The following is a 13,210-nucleotide window of genomic DNA, read 5'->3' on the forward strand; positions in this document are numbered from 1 at the left end:
GCCGTCGTAATATTTATTCGTTTCTGACATTCTGACGCCTTTTTTCGCCCCAGCCGCGTCTTCGAAGGGACCATGGCACCGCCGGCCTCTGCGGGCGCCACTGCGAGTGGCGCCCGCGGGGGCCGGCGACGCCAAATCCTCCGCGGGGGCGCTCGCTCAACACGGTGGACCTGACGCACCCGTTTGACCTGGGCCCGCGTGCCCCCCTTCACCCCGCCAGGACGTTCGCTCGAGGAATCTCCAAAGCCGGAGATTCCGAGAGCGAGCGTCGAGGCGCGACAAAGAGGGCAGGCCCACGTCAAAGGGGTGCGTCGGAACCACCGTGTTGAGCGCGCAACCCCGCAGAGACCCCGACTGCCCAAACGAGACGTCCGAGAAGGGAGGGTGCCCTTTTCCGAACACCTCCCCCGCACGTCTCTAGCCCTGCCGATCGTTTCGGGGACATGGGGCGCCTGGTCACTTTTCACGACGCAACCCGCTCGACCTCGCTAATAGTTTTTTCCGCAAGTGCCAATTTTGCTGGGGCACATTTTGGCGCGATTTTCTCCATAAATTTAAGGTCGAGCGGCTCTTCGCAGACCCAGAGTGTCCAACCTTTTCCAATTCAGCCAAGTCAGTCATTGCTGAATAATTGAAGCAGCACTCCATGTGCCGTAGAAATCATTTCGTGAACGGTTATTACTGATGTGCGAATTTTTCCTCATTTTATTACCTATCGGACGATTCGGGATAAAAAAAATCAACGTTTCTCGCAATTCAAATCAGGATTCTTGTAAGTCTCGCAGATTTCCCTACATCCAGTTGGACACTCTGGCTGATTTCGTTATATTTTTTGCTCGAAGTAAAATAAAAATTAATTGATGCGCCAAAGAAACGCTCGCAGATGGCCAAGTTAGGCGATGCAGTGAAAAATCACCGCAAGCGATTCCTCAAAAATATCACTGTCAGTATCACAGGTTTATCACTTTCCTGTTGCATTTCGGAATAAATTTCCAACAGAATGTATCGCAGGTTCTCTCTCGGCAGGAGAGAAAAATATCACAGCCAATTGCTTTGGATTTGTTTGCCGAGCGCCGATTCTTCTGCTGCAGCTTTTCCATTTTTTACAAGTGACCAGGCGACCAGGAGAACCGTCCCTAATTTCCTTTCCTAATTGCCTAATTTTTCTACTGTGGCCCGGACCAGCCCCATGACGACGTCTGCCGGAACCAACAACTCGCAGTTTTTTACCAGTTTTATTAACAATGAGCATTTTTTCATTCGCACCCGGATTTCTAGATAGACCGCGACACCTCTGACTCCTGATCTCAATAATCGCAAATGACTATTTCACGACGGCGCAAATTTTCTTATTTATGTGGAATTTTGGATTGAGTTAATTACAAGTTCCAATTCTCACTGTTTTCAAAGAATTTCTTTCGTCCTCAATATTGGCAGGAACCAAATTTAAGCCACCACGAAAATTAAATTTTTTCACACAACTCTAAATAACTTTTCACATCGCAGCACATGAATGAGCTTAGCACTATTTCAGCGAAGAAGTTTGTTGGCCATTATGGCTGGGAGGCAGAGGCGCGCTTAAATTTCGACGAACAAGATTCTGGTCTCGATATATTATAATATAATCTCAGTCATTGAGATTTTTTTATCGCAATTTGAGTGTTTTCGTAGCAGAGTTTGCAGAGGTCGGCGTGTAATTCATACACTATTCTTGTTAAATTACAAGCAGTGAAAATAAACTTCAGTGGTTATTTCAATTGCTCGAGTTAAATTCTATTTTTTTTCTTTGCTAACAACAGGCAACGAGCAATTATTTCAATTTTTGCTCAATTTTTTTTTTAATTTAATGATTATTTTCTCTTTATAGAGTCGATGATCTTGAAATAAACGGAGACAATCCTGAACATCTGGTAATTCTTAGAGCTTCTAGGTAATTGCTCCTAACTATGACAAATCACCATTTCTAATATTCATGCTTATTTTTCTTTTTCCAACGGTGATAATTTCAATTGATCGTGCTTCATTCTATTTTTCTTTTCTAAAAACAGGCAACGAGCAATTCATTCAATGTTTCCATATTTTATATAAATTGATGATTTTTCCTTTGTTTATAGAATTGATATTCTTGACATAAAATAGAGACTTTCCTAAACATCTGGTATTATTTGGATGTTCTAGATAATTTCTCCAGTCCAACAAAAAAAAACACCAAGCCATTTTTTGTTATAATAATAATTATTTTGGAGTTTGATTTCTATACTAAAATTGTAGCATTAAATCGCATCACTAACTATTTTTTTCTAGATCACGAAGCAGTGAGTGAACTGAATATTCATTTTGTTTTTCCGAGTATTAATTTTGCTTTCAGACTTCCTTCTTATCAGTTTCGGTCTCGCAAATCACTTGTACTTGCAGGTTTATTCAATTTTTTTTAAATAAACTACGTTATTTCTCGATTTGGGCACAACTTATAAAAAATAAAAATTTTTATCTTAAAAAATTTTATTTCCTCTCAAAAAGATGATACTGTAAAACATGTCTGGTGCCATTTGAAACAAATTTGTTGACAAAACAACTCTGATTCCTAAATATTGCATTTTATTTTTGCAAATATATATAAATGTAAATTTCTTTTCAGGCTCAAGAGCCTGAGTGAAAAGCGCATTATTTCAACGCTTGAAACGCTTCTTTTGAGGTCGTCGTACGTTCGAGTCCGAAAAAGCACTTTCGGATGAAAGGCGATCCACCTTCTTTCAGTCCCAATTCTGTTTTCATTGAAAAAAATCCAATCGGTAGTCAAGCATTGATTGCTGGTTCGGTAATTCATTATCAATCTTCAACTATATCGCAGCTAGTCAGACTTTGCTCGCAGAATTAACGTTGAGTTTTGCTAAATATTATTTTTTTTTTTTTGCGTCATTTGGCGCAGCTACTTTACTGCCCAGGCACCTTTGTTCAAATATTTGTCAGAATTAAGAGCATTTTATTATTTCTACTTTCATTTGTAAAGCGCATTTACAGTAATTTTAATTAAAAACGGCTTCAATTTCTCAGCAAATTCAAGAGAGTTGAACAAAAATAGCAAAAGAGTGCCGAGCTTCTCTCTGTTGTTCATTGGCCGCTTTGCATCAAACGTGGGCCCTACGATCAAGGCAAGCGCGACTAATGTCCAACTGAGGCAAAGGAAATGATTGTTTTTTCACCCACCCTCCCTCAGAGTTTTTTGTTTCTGAAATCAAACTCCACTCATTGAAAACTTTGAAAACGAGTGACCTCTGCAAAACTGCAAACAGGCGGGCTGCAAAATACGCAATTTTAAGTTTCCTTCGTGTGACTATAAAAATTAGTGAAATTTGTTCTGTTTCTTTCGTTCCATTTTCAACTGCATGAGTCACGCAGCAAGTCCCGGTGTTGGCGGAATTTTTTTTTTTTTTTTTTTTATAAAATATTGCAAATTCCTTAATAAACAAATATTTAAATTTTTTATAACAAAAACTACGCAAGCTTTAGAATAAACTTTTTCCAATGGCAATTTTTTCAATGGCAATCAAGTTTTCGTTGCAAATAAAACAATAAATTAATCTACCTTATAAGCAAATGAGTATACAGAAAATTTTTAATCGTAGTTTCAATTTTCCCTAATAATGAACGAGCTTTTTGCCTATTACAAATGCGGATTGCATTTGCAGTTTAAAAAAAATCATCAAAAGACACAGAGGATTAATAAAAATCTTCCTCAGTCTTATTTCCACGCCATACTAAATTATATTAATTTTTCCGAAATTGGCCTGTTAATGGTTCTCCAAAATTGTAAGCAAAAGTGGTATATTTGGTTCGATTTGCCAAAAAAACCTTTAAAAAAAGCACCATATTGAACTACCGAGTCTTGATAAAAACTATACGCAAAACGCCACTTGCTTACGTCTCTTCTCTTCAAAGCCGCAATGAGAAAAAATTATCAAGAGCAAAAATTATCAAGATAAATCAAATAGATCAAAATAAATATGCTACGGACGCGACTTGACGCAAAAACCACATGGCCTAATTGAAAATTTTTAAAGTTTTGCATCGGCATCTTAGATTTTGCACGATATCATATAGCCGTTTGACTTGAGTCAGAATCAGAAGCCCCACTTAAACCTAGTTGCAAGTGACGGAAGGGAAGTTAATTAAAATCGCCGTGACACCAACGAAATTGTTTAGAGCAATTTTAACAAACCTGATTTAACTGTTTTTTTCTGTTTCTTTTTTGATTGTTTGGGATGTATAAAAATTGAAACAAAAAAATTGAGTCCTTAGAGGGAGCACCCATCTGGGTGGATAAGCATAATAAAATGGGCAGATTCAGACGTTTGACTAAATATTGAAGAGAAAAATATTAGTTTTCGATATAATACGATAAAATAAAATGATCTTCCACGCAAAACAGACGAGCGATGAAAGTAAAAAATTAGAGTTGGTACTCACCAATGGTGGGCGCCTCAGTTGGAGTAAACGAAGGTGGCAAGGTTGGCGTTTCTCTCGAGGCAGTGGTGGATTTTTGCCTTCGCCACCTTCGCTGCAGCCCTCGTGGATCTTCGAGTTCCAAGAACAGGAGGAGCGCTCCAGTCACGCCTCGGGCGCCGTGGAATCAGAGGGTTGGCCGCAGGTGCAGGGGCAGGTGGAGGATTGACGTCAGCAGGAGCAGCCACATGTTGTGGCAAGACATTGGCAGGAGCAGCGACAGGTTGTTGTAAGACGTTTGCATGTGGAGCAGGAAAGAAGATTGCAGGTGGTGCCGGAATTGCTGCAGTCATGGGTGCAGGGGCGACTTTCACAAAAAGCTCGTGGATTTTCTGCGTAGCCGACTGGGCAGCTGCTCTTGAAGATCTCCGAGGTGTGTAAGGCGCGGCCTGCTGGCGCTGCTTCCTGGCCTTGCCAACTTTCACAGGCCCTGGTGCAGCCAAAGGGGCTGGCGCGACCAGAATTTGGGCGGCGGGCGCTGGAGCCACAAAAAGAGGTGCCAGCACCTGTGCAGCAGGGGCTTGATGCAAGCCAGGAGCCGGAGCCACAACAGGGGCCTGGGCCAAAGCAGGTGCTGGAGCTACGTGAGGCACGTGAGCTGCGGAGGCTTGAAGGAATGGTGCTGCTGCGTTAGCGGCGGCAGCGACAGCAGCGACCAGTTGAGGTGACACAGATGCAGCAAAGTTTCCAGGGGCAGCACCAGTAGAAGCAGCTGCATTAGAGGATGATGGAGCAGCTTGGTCATCGGCGGCAGCCAAGTCCTCGACAGACAAAGCTGCGGGACTGGACGGAGCGGGTGACAAGTGTGCAGAAGATGGTCCTGGCAAAGGAGCATGCGAAGATGGAGCTGGGGAGTCTTGGTGAGGCATGTCTAAAGCTGGCGCAGCACGTCTTGCAGCGACCTGGGGGACATACGCAAACATGGACCAACTCATTGATGACCAGTCGTCTTTTTTGGCAGGTTTAGGAAGCACTTTCGGCTTCTTTCGTGCGGGCATCTTGCGACGCACCTTCGATCCACTTGCCTCATCCTCACTCGTAGCCTTTCTCTTTCGACTGCCCTTCTGCAACTGTAAAAAATTATAACTTTAAAAAGCAGTCTCTCAATCTAAAGCCAAACGGCAAAACTTTTCACTGACTGTTTATAATATTTGGGTCCTTTGTTAACTTTGGGTTAAAAAATTGTTGGTAAATAAATAGATTTTGACAAGTATTTCTATTAAAAAAAAAATAATAATAATATTTTCCTTTAGAAGAATTAAAACAAATTAAGTTGGTTTGCGCAAAAAAAAGGAAATTGTTGCTGAAGACAAAATTTAAAGAAATGTTTTATATGAACTTGTAACAAAGAGCCGCAGATTAGTTTTGATTAACGCTTGGTATTAGCAAAATCTGAATTTAATCAGAAGAAATTGAAACAAAGTGCTTAGTTTTCAGGAAAAAAAACTGCTAAGGAAATTGCGACTGGCCAGTCCACAAAAGTTGCAAAGGCAGGAGGCCACTGCACTGCAATATGGGACAATGATTTGCAGAACAAACCCAGGACAGGAATTTGACTAAAATTTAAAACCAGTCCAGGGTTTATTTCTTTCGGTGCCGTCAAAACATGATAAATACAGTTATTTACCTTGATCGAAGGTTTCTCAGACTCGTCGTCACGATCCTCGTCGCTCGAGTCCGAGGGCACGCATTCTTGCGGAAACTCACGGCCGTGACCGGGCAAGGATGACAAGTTGCAAGCAGTCAGGATCTTGACCAGCTCTATCTTAACCTGTGGAGGAATATTCAGGGAGTTGCATCTTTGGCCTGTTTCATCTATATCATCGGATTCAACATACGGGCTTGTAGGGTCAGACTGCAAAAAACACGGGATTGTGAATAAGTGCATCAAATTTAACTAAAAAAAATCCACTCACTCTGGGACAGAAAAAGCCGAATCTTCTATGTGAAAGTGTTGACCGGAACGTATGTTTCTCAAGCATCTGAAATGGAAAATTACAAAGTTGGTCAGTCAAATATTTAATACTTGCATACCAGTTTGTTCCCAATTTTTAATTTAGGTAAAATGCAGCAGGTTAGGTGGGTGTAGAAGAATAAAATGAATTTGATAGATAGCGTCTTCTATTGGTCCAAGGAGAGGTTATCTTATTGTAATGCAGTATGTATTTAGTTTATTTAACTATCATTAAAGATCCGAATTACTATTGGATAGATTTCTGCTGAGCGTAAAATTTTATTGTGGAATATTTTGTTAAAGAATAATAGAAATTAAATTGATGAAAAAAAGGCTGCTATTATTGGTTTCTGTTCGGAAGAGAGAGCATGAATTTCATAAAAATTATGAAGGATTGGAAATAATCATTGAAATACAGTTATTAACTCTCTCAAATTGAAATGTAATTAAGAGGAATTGAAATTGTACGTAAACAATACTGAAACTCGCAAACTCAGCAAAGAATCACTTGTGAAATCAATTCATATACAATTTATTTATTAAATAATGGTTTCAAAAAGTTAAGTGGATATTTGATATTGTTATTTCAAGCAGAATTACACGAACAAAATGTTGTCCGAAGTTGAAGTAGAAATAACGAATTTAGTTATTAAAATTGAGCTCCGCCAGGATATCCATCCAGGAATTTCATGAAAAATAAATAACATTTTCTTCATCATATCTGGGCACTCACTGGGCAGCAATCTCACCACTCTAATTTTTTCTCGCGGCTTTCGATCTTCGTTTCCATGAACCTGCGGCTCGTGAAAATTGTGTGCTCGCACTCTCCGCTCTCATTCTTACACTCTTACTCCCATGCCTTCAATAAAACTTATGTTTTGCAAATAAGTAATTTAAAAAATTTTTAATATTGTTTCATCTTTATATTCATTTAAAATAAAATCACAAATCATAAAAGTTTTATGCCAAACGTCGCCAAACGTAAAATCAAATATTTCAATCTAAACGTATTCTCGAATTTCCTTTGCACTCTAGGTTCACTATTCAAAAATTTAGCCCAGGAAATAATTTTTTTTTTATTTAAATGTAAAATCTTTTTAATTATTTGAAAATAAAATACCCCTTTCATAAGTGAGCGTGAGTATGATAAAATGCTGACGATTGAAGGTTCACGGTTCTCTGTAGTAACCATATTTCTTAGTATCAGGGAAAATTATTGTGCTGATATTTAATTTGGCATCAGCCTGCATGCGCACTGCAATTTAAAAATCTCAAACAGAGTTGATAATTTCATCTTTTACTTATACTCTTGACCATTTTGAACGAATTAAGGATTGAAGCAGGGGGCTTTGGAAAATTAAATTTAGTTATAAGCCCATTGATAGATAAATAAGAATTTCAAAAATATGTGGTGTTAATTTAAAAATTATCCTCTAAATTTTTGTATTAAACTCTAAGGCGCAAAACTTGGACAATAAATTTCAAGGATTAAGAAATGCGCACTTGCACACTCTTCGGTTTCATTGTGTGAAAATTTCAAGTATCGTCTTTGTACTGCAACACAGTTTGGTCAAGCATAACGCTGATCAATAATTATAAAGATGAGCAGCAAAAAAAAAATATAATTTATAAAATGTTTTATTATAAATAACGATTTCATTATAATAAAAAAATAAAATTTGTAATTTAAAAAAACAATAATAATAATAATAAAACTATTAAAATATAATAATAAAAATGTATGTATTTAAAAAAAATTAAACTTTTTAGAATAATATGTAATTAATTTTATATAAAAATATAACAAAATTTAATTTCTAACACACATTAAAGACTTGATTTATTTAGTACTTATTAACTGGAAGCATTTTATAGCTCCATTGCACACTGGCATCGGTGGTACTCAGCAAAAGTTTTGTAAAAATATGATCAATTATAATATACTTTATCTGAAAAAACACATTGTGAGGGGAATTTTGAACGGTAAAGCATCCTAATAACGTAGAATTGGATGTTTTTAGTTTTTGGCTTCCCCTGTAAAATTTCCTTCGCTGCAGTTAACCCCCGACCTTAACTTGCCACGCACAGTAGACCCTTCTACCCGCGGCATCCAGCATGCAGTTAACCCCAGCTGCCGCTGCCACAGCGAATATGAAACTTTAAAAGATTTTTATATCTTTTCTTATATAGATTCTTTTAAACAAAGATTGTGTTTTCAGAGACAAACAGTGAAATTGGAGGAGAGGAACTTTAAACAGCTAAGATAAAATTTTAAAATTATCGTCAGCGTCTTTGAATACTCGAGCACAGGGTATTGAGTGTGAGGCCGGAAAGTCAACCCCCTATATGATAGTCAAGAGAGGAAAGATTACTTACCGTATTGCAAAGAAACTTGGAGAGGCCTCCTTCATCAGCAATCAGACGTTCAGCTGCAGCTACATCGGCTTTGTAGTCATCATATGTCACAAACCGCCTCTGTTGAAAAAAAAATTAACAATTTTAGTCACAAATGAAAGTTATAAAAATAAATCTTTTAAGGAAATTAAGCACTGTTTCAAGGGTTTGCCAGCTAACCTGACAAAGTGAATTTGGACGCGGGAGGCCAGGAGGCACTGATAAAAAGTTAAATAAAATCCGAAACTTACTGTGGGTGGACCGTACTGCTTGGAGAGGTCAGCAACTGTTTCGTCGAGCGGCTTGGTCCTCCAGCCTTCACCACCAGAAACAACATCAAGGAACTGAAGGCCAAGCGCTTTTCCAGCTTCACTGCAGCCTTCAAACGTGGGGAATGCACCGTAACGTTGGACGATGTCCTTAAACAGTTGAGCAGCCACGCACATCTCCGGTGGGGCGTACCCAGGCGAAATCTGGAGCCACTGTGTAAATAGAGCTACCTTTGTAGCCGGGTCTCTCGCCAGCAGACATGCTAGCTCCAGGAGTGCACTTCCTTCTTGACGACTTGAATAATCCCCAGGCCCACTACTAAACGCCTTAATCATTCGATCTAAGGTTTCCTCAAGGGCAATGTCACGCCACTGAGCATCGGGGGCCTGAGAGCAAATATGTCTTTATAGTGAACAATTTGATTCTTGGTTATAATTTACCTCGGCATATAGCACAGGCAAGCACAAAACCAGCTCGTCGTATGACATCTTGCTGAACACAGCCAGAACAACATCATTTGTTTGCGCCATTTTACCTGCGTAAAACAAACAAAAATCATGTTTAAAACGTTTTCATCATTTAAGCATTTCAATAAACACATACATTCCGTCACTCTTTAAGAACAATAAAATTCATGTAGCAAAGAGTAATTGACATCAGAGAAATTATAAATGTAAATTGAAATAGGAAAACTTTTATCCAATGTACAGGAACTTTGGATTGTAAAATTAAATTCATCATTCATCAAATCTCGTTAGATTTCTGACAACACTTGCGCATTTCATTTTGATTTCAAAACCCAATGCAGAAATTGATTGATTTAATTAATTTGATATATCATGTAACTGAAATCTTTCAGAAAAAAATTCAGGCAAATAAATGCGGAACCAAAGCCGCTGTAATATGGATTGGCAAGATTGAGTGCAGCGGCCGAACCGAGAAATAATAGGTAATTATGAAAGTGGCAATTCTCTCAAGACGAAATAATGGGCGTTGTGGCTAAAATACTTTGATTTCTACTTAGGTGACTCAAAAGGCATTTTTAAAACCCTGACAGTGCAGGTATCAATCAGCAGCTGCTAGGGTCAAATTAAATGCCGAATGAGTGCGTGCCGACCTGATTTTGTCGGTCATTCGGCTACAAAAAAAAATGCATTGAGACTAAAAAGTTTGGTCAAAACGCGATCTGCCTCGGATGTTTTTTTTAAGGGCGCATGCATAAAACATGATTAAACTCAAACATAAAATTTATGTAAATTAATATTTTTATGATTATATTATACTTAAAATATCAAAGGTTCAATATCAAATTGATATTTAATCTATTCAAATTCTATATTTTAATAGCTAAATATTTAATTTATTTGATGACTTGATCTTTGATAATAGGTAGTTGAGAAAGTAAAATTCGCAGAGCGGTTGGTAGAATTTTCCAAATATACCGCATACTTTATATTGGCTTTGTGAATAGATATTAAAAAAAAAGTAGTTTATAACAAAGATTTAGGCGAAAATTATTGTCGTGTGAATAATTACACATTTCAGTTGAATTAATATATTAATTGTAAAAGTTAACCTGTTTTCGGCATGTTTGGCTGACTTGACGATTTTGATCAAAATTAAGTTAATCAGACCTCGTAGGTCATTTTGCAAGGCAAGAGTGAGAAGGAAACTTGCCTTTACCGCGCGGGTCTTTGCCTGCGAGAGCCGCTCTGCCGAGTCATTTTCTTCTTACGCTGCATTTTGGCCGCTTTTCGGCTACTCTGGGGTGAAATTGGGCTCAATTGTGACTCTAGCATTTTGTCAACAAGGAAAGCCATGACCAACGCCATGACTTATCATAATTTTATTGGGCGTGTCCGTTTGTCTTCGTGGAGGAAAGCGGGAACGAGTTTAGCAACCCGACAAAGTTGCGCCAAAGGAATTAATCAATTTATTGCTCTGATTGAAAGTTCTAGAAATTTGACGGTAGGAAAGATTGTATTTCAAGAATATTTGAAGCGTGAGGAAAATCGGTGTTATTTTTTTTTTTTTTTTGTTTTTGAACGGAACAGCTATGAGCATAAACACGCGCCGGCGTTTGCTAGTCGCTTCGCGCGGCTCTCCCTCGGCTGCTGCACTCGCTGGCGCGCTCGATTCAGTTTGCGACGTTTCCGCAAATTTGATGTTTTATTAGTTAGCTTTGATATAAATCTTACAAGTTTTCAGCATTGGCGGCCATCGAAAGTAATTTTTTTTAATTACAATTCATAAGTAATTCGCGATAAAAATATTTATCTGGAGCCAAGTTTACGTTTTCGTGAGAATTGTTATTTTGATTTTTAAATTAGAAAAAATTTAAAAAATGCTAACCAGAAAATTATAGCTAATTAAATTCTCTAGAATTTCTTTAAAACTTTTTGTTGTGATTATTTTTCCATGATAGGCTGAGTTTGTCATTGAAAACATTTTTTTCATATTTATTTCTGAGATAGCCAATAAATAGGAAATTTAATTTTAATCCTCGGACTCAATTTCCATCTAAATGTGTTGAGCCGTGTTGAAGTGAGGGTGTATGGATTAAAACTTGCTAATCGGCCTCGAAGGCAGTTTTAGGTGGCATCCGTTAGTACTGTTTAATTTAAAAAACGACAACAAATTTTGAAGAAATTTGAATTCTAGGGTTAAATTAAATTTCTAATTGATTGGCTTTCTTGGGAAAAATCGAAAAAACAAATATTTTTCAACGAGAAAAAGTAATATTTTGTCTTTGATCATCCCGTTGGAGAATTGACCTTCCAGATAAATGATAAAAATAAAAAGTCTGATTTAGTTGTTTAACAAGACCAAAAACGCCATGTCAGCCATAAATAGGTCAATTTTGGATTTTCGTAACAATTTTTATGTTTTGCAACTTTTACATTTTAGTCATTTTATTATGTAAGAAACAATAAGATAAATACAATTGAATTGACCCTAACAGATTTTTTTTTTTATAATTTATTTCAAAATTTTTCACTGATTTATTAATGAGAAATTAAAAATATTTTATGATAATTTGTGCCACGCGGCTATCGAGTAGGTTGCTCTTAAAAAAATATTCTTGTTCAAGACTTTTTGGACAACTGACGAGCGAAGAGCATGACAAGGCGGAGCACATTATCTCGGTGTAATAATTAATACATTATTTGCAAGTGGCTCAATATTTGCATAGATTATGCACTGTTGTTATCATTTTTATTTTGTCAAGATGCACTCGCCCGTCTAGACTTTTGCATACTCCACACATAAAAATCATCATAAATCGTCATAATGTAATCAAGTCATACACTCAAAAAAAAAATCTCAAATAGACCCGTTTACGGCATGTATGGCTGACCTGGCGTTTTCGGCCGAGTTAAACATGTAAATTAGACTTAATTATGAGCCTCGTAGGTCAATTTGAACAGGGAGAACGACGAAGGGAACGTACCTTTCCGGCGGCGAGTCAGACTGGCCTGGGAGCGGCTCTCCCGAATCAGTTAGACTCGCTACGCTGCTGCGCCGACTGCAGTGCTCCTTCTCACGTTGCATTTCGGCCGATTTTTTTGCTTTTTCGGGCCGAATTTGGGCTTAATCTTGACCCCGACGAGACACGATGCACTTGGTAAACAAATAAAGCCATTACTAATCATATTTGGGCGTCCCGAGGGAATTAATTAATATCTCGCTCTGATTGAAAGTTTTTTTAATTTTGGCGATCGAGAAGCTTATATTTCTAGAATAATTAAGGCATGAGGAAAATCGCGGTGTTATTTATTTTTTAATCCGAGCAGCCGTTGTCGCGCTGTGAGCATAAATAAATACGCGCCGGCCTCTGCTTGTCGCTTCGCTCGACTCTCTATCGCTCGACTGCTGCACTCGCGGCGGAGAGCGGCGCGCTCGATTCATTAGACGTTTGCGCGAATTTTTTGTTTTATTAGTAAGCGTTGAGATAAATCGTTCAAATTTTCAGCATTGGTAGAAAACAAACTGAAATAATTTTTTATTTTTAATTCTTAAAAAAATATTCATCTGGAGCAAAGTTATTAACGTTTCCGCGAGAAGTTTGTTTTTTTAATTTTTAAATTA

At 38.0% G+C, this 13,210-nt stretch overlaps 1 protein-coding gene across 1 annotated transcript; it reads right to left on the minus strand.

Annotated features, from left to right (window-relative positions):
- Positions 1-292: 292 nt before the first annotated feature.
- On the minus strand, positions 293-12,592 carry LOC132196100 (obscurin-like). The gene is made up of 8 exons (XM_059618522.1): positions 12,573-12,592; positions 9,562-9,656; positions 9,103-9,507; positions 8,834-8,932; positions 6,420-6,485; positions 6,131-6,358; positions 4,468-5,573; positions 293-4,356 (listed from the first exon to the last, which is right to left on the minus strand). The coding sequence occupies exons 2-7, from the start codon at positions 9,649-9,651 to the stop codon at positions 4,482-4,484; spliced, it is 1,980 nt and encodes a 659-aa protein (XP_059474505.1). The 5' UTR covers positions 9,652-9,656; positions 12,573-12,592; the 3' UTR covers positions 293-4,356; positions 4,468-4,481.
- Positions 12,593-13,210: the final 618 nt, after the last annotated feature.

The sequence above is a fragment of the Neocloeon triangulifer genome, unplaced genomic scaffold (assembly GCF_031216515.1).
Source record: "Neocloeon triangulifer isolate White Clay Creek 2 clone unplaced genomic scaffold, ASM3121651v1 ptg000011l, whole genome shotgun sequence".
NCBI lineage: Eukaryota > Metazoa > Arthropoda > Insecta > Ephemeroptera > Baetidae > Neocloeon > Neocloeon triangulifer.